At 37.6% G+C, this 3,750-nt stretch overlaps 1 protein-coding gene across 1 annotated transcript in view; it reads right to left on the bottom strand.

The window, feature by feature from the left end:
- Window positions 1–37: 37 nt before the first annotated feature.
- Window positions 38–3,750, bottom strand: part of LOC119588726 (serine/threonine-protein kinase 36-like) — a 5,209-nt gene continuing 1,496 nt past the window's right edge. The window contains exons 2-3 of the mRNA XM_037937370.1: window positions 3,405–3,468; window positions 38–3,044 (exon numbers count right to left, since the gene is read on the bottom strand). Coding sequence (XP_037793298.1) covers window positions 490–3,024 — 2,535 coding nt within the window. The 5' untranslated portion in view covers window positions 3,025–3,044; window positions 3,405–3,468 and the 3' untranslated portion in view covers window positions 38–489. The remainder of the gene's footprint in view (window positions 3,045–3,404; window positions 3,469–3,750) is intronic.

The raw sequence follows: 3,750 nt of genomic DNA, 5'->3' as shown, positions 1-3,750 counted from the left end.
TGAATGCGGAGTGTAAACTTGGTTCTGTCAATGAATCTTTCCTTTGTAAAAATATATTTTTTTATTACGGCATACAAAAATAAATCCCATAATACATATCACAAGACTGTGGGAATATCTTTTAAAAAATGAAGTGTTCTAACAGCAATTTTACATCATTAATACTAATGGAAGAGGACTTCAAATCAAGTGATATTTCTCGTAACCTTCAAAGTCCATCAAAGATTGCTTTCTTCCCTAACACGATAAAGAAATGACCTGGATAAAGGAAGTAATGTATGATTTGTACTATACTGCTGGTTATATTTCTTTTGGAAACAAACCTTTATTACTAAAATTTTGGCATTCCTTAATTTCATAGAACATGAGAATTTGCAAAAAAACATGAACCGTTATTCATATTGTATCTCTTTATACAAATAAAAACTTGTGTCCTGACCTTACTTCACATGTACATATTTTTCTTATCTGAGATCACAGTACATAGCATTAGTTACATGAATCTTCTGGCATCAATTCTGTATAAGCCTGAAGACAAGATACAGCAAATGAAGCTGTTTTTCTGACTTGTGGAACAATATCACTTTCTAGATTTATCAAGTCACATAATAACTTGTGCTGACCCTCAAATAACTTGGCTATGTGTGGACAACATTTGGCAAGATATCCAATCAGCGTGCAGAGCCTTGAACGAACCAAAGGTAGCTTGTGCGTGATGAGTGTTCCAAGAAGTAACAACAAAGAATCACTTGTGCCAAGGATTTGCTCGACAACAGATCTGTTCTCTGGTGTTAATCGAAGGACTTGATTCAGTATGGCCAGCATGTCCGCTACTAATTCTGGTAATATATTATCCAGGGTAAGTATCTTTGCTATAACTGCAAAGGCGTTAAGAACACAAACACAGTCGCAAAACTGTAAGATGAAGTCAGTTTCGACATGAACAAGATGACATATGAGCATCGTGAGCTGACCCATTGTATCAATTTGGTCCTTGTCAAAGTCCACTGTCCTATTTACCTTGTGACTCTCTATTTTGAAAATGAGTTTGCAAGCATATATTAAATTTGGCACAACCTTACATTCAAGGTAAACTTTGACAATGTCTCTAAGATTGTCTTTTGTCTCTTCCATTGTGAATGGTAACATGAGAAGTGTTGCTATTTTGTTTGTAACTTGTAAGGAACACATCTGATTTCTTAGGGGACCAATAAACATGGAAAGTTCATTTTGTACAAGAAATACACTGTAGTTTCCATTAAGGACATCTGCAAGTGTTTTGTCTAAAAATCTGCACCACTCTTCTGTTTCAATAGGCTTGTCTTCAGAGTTAAAACTGTGTAATGTAAAAACAACAGCACTACTTGTTTTACCACTCATAACAGTTAGGGCTCTGTCCTGTGTAAATGGAGTAAAACTTTCCTCATTGATATTTGGAAGACTTGGACGACCATCTTGCACAAGTTCAAGCATGGCATTGGAAGGCCGGCTCCCTCGCCTTGATGAGTCAACCGAATTTGCCAGGTAGTTGACCATGCTATCTTTGCGATCTTCTAGAGGTAATGGCCCACAATTTTTAAAGTCATTCACATCCTCTTCTCTAAATCCAGGTTCTTGGGATACACTACTTAATTTCCTCACAGATGCACCAACTGCACACCTTGCGTCAGTACCCATATCTGTTATATCAGCAGCACCAGTTACAGTATCAGAAATAGCACTTTTATGGACTTCAACTTCAACAAGAGTAGTATGCAAAGCATCTGTGTTATGTTGCAAATCAACACTACTCTGCACTGTTCCATCACTTGAACTTGATAAATGCACCTCAATCATTCTTTCTCTCCCTCTGCGTCTCATTAGATTTGGGGAAGAACTTGAATTTAAGTTTCCTGCTTTACCTGCTTCAAGATGCACAGCTTCAAGTCTCTTTAAAACATCTAAATCAATATGTAACACATCTCCATGTCCCTCCTTATCATTCTGAAGTGCTTCACTTGCAGCAGCATGTCTAGCTACAAGACTAGTGTTAACAGCACCTGGGATGATTGTAGCTGGTTCTGCTACCAGCTGTGGAAGTTCAACTTTTGTAGGTGAAGGGGTTTTCTTCATTCCAACTTTTCCTATTACCCTAGGCTGACCTGCAGCACGTTGCACCAGCTCTTTCCTCTGTTGTTCTTTTACTTGCTGCTGGGATAATGTCAAGGGATTTGTAAGAGGTGTACCATTAAGAGACTGCTGCACAAAGACAACTCCTTCATGAACCCATGGATGCTCCAGAAGATCTGGCCATGTCAATCTGTCAGCTGGATCTTTCTCCAACAGGCCCTGGAGAAATGAAGTACAATCTGAACTCCATCCCTGCAGCCAATTCACTGGTTCTGTTCTAACCATCTTAACTAACTGGACAATAGATGTTGTGCAGAAAGGTGGTTTTCCAGTCAGCAGTTCAAACAGAATACAACCAAGTGACCACAGATCTGCTGTATGGTCATATGGCTTTTCTTCTATGAGCTCAGGTGCCATATACAAAGGCGTACCTTTTATAGATGTAAGAACATACGTATTAATACCCATCTTCCTAGAAAATCCAAAGTCGCAGAGTTTTGCTTCACCTGAAGATGATATTAATATATTCTGAGGTTTTATGTCTCTGTGCAGGATCCTATGGGAATGCAAATAGTAAATGGCAGACACAAGGTTACAAGAGATTTGTCTCACTCTCTCCTCTGGTAAGGGCCCATTTGATTCTAGAAGTTGGAATAGCTGTCCGGGAACATACTCACTAACTGCTACAACTTCATTCTCTGTTTCAAAGGAGTCACACATCTGAACGATATTGGGATGTGCTAGGCCTCTCTGGATCTCGCATTCCCTCCTTAGGCTCCTCAGTTCTCTTTCAACTTTATTTCTCTTTGGGATGAACTTCAGAGCTACAATTTGTCCTGTTGATAAGCACTTTCCTCTGAACACTCGGCCAAAAGAGCCTTGGCCTATGGCCTCTAGGACTTTGTAATTCTCCATTGTTTCAGCAGTCTTACAACCTACAAAAAAAAAAAAGGAAATTAGTTTAGTAAAAGTTTTGCTTTGATATTTTTTTTTGCAGCATATAATGGGTCTGCTGAATAAATGAGATTCTGAATATTACAATTTTGAAAAGAGCTGCAAAATGACTCAAAATTATGGAGACATTAAAACTTTTTGGGACAGGGATAATTGGCAAAAGAAAAAGTTGTCAACCTTTGGATCTGTAAAGAGGCAACTTAGAAGCTATACATACATCAGCTATCTTAAAGCTGGTAAATCATTAGATATGTTTAAGGATGTTTACCATTCCACTGAATTAGAACAAGTTATTTATTCCTTTAAAAAATAATATACATAGAACTGATAAAGGAACCCACCCTTTCTTAGGCTTTATTGACTCTCAGGAGACCTTTGTAAATGTTCTTTTGTAGCTATGGTAATCTGTAAAATAACAAATGAATAAGTTCTCATGTTTATTCTTGCAATCATATCAGGTAAATTTAGAAGACATCCACTCTCTCATTTTATACTGGGGCTTTTTTTATCAAAATCCAATGAAAATTCCTGTCAAAGGGGCCAACATTTCTTCACACATTTCAACAACAGAAGATCCATTTGTGAGTTTGATGTTGAATGGAAAATACAACTTATAAAAGTAACATACTTTTTTGGTTATATCACCTAAGTGTCACCCTATCATCATTGTTATCTTACACCCCCCCC

Source organism: Penaeus monodon, chromosome 24, assembly GCF_015228065.2.
Source record: "Penaeus monodon isolate SGIC_2016 chromosome 24, NSTDA_Pmon_1, whole genome shotgun sequence".
NCBI lineage: Eukaryota > Metazoa > Arthropoda > Malacostraca > Decapoda > Penaeidae > Penaeus > Penaeus monodon.
Note: the sequence above shows the minus strand (reverse complement) of the source record. Positions and strands in the feature narration are given on the sequence as shown.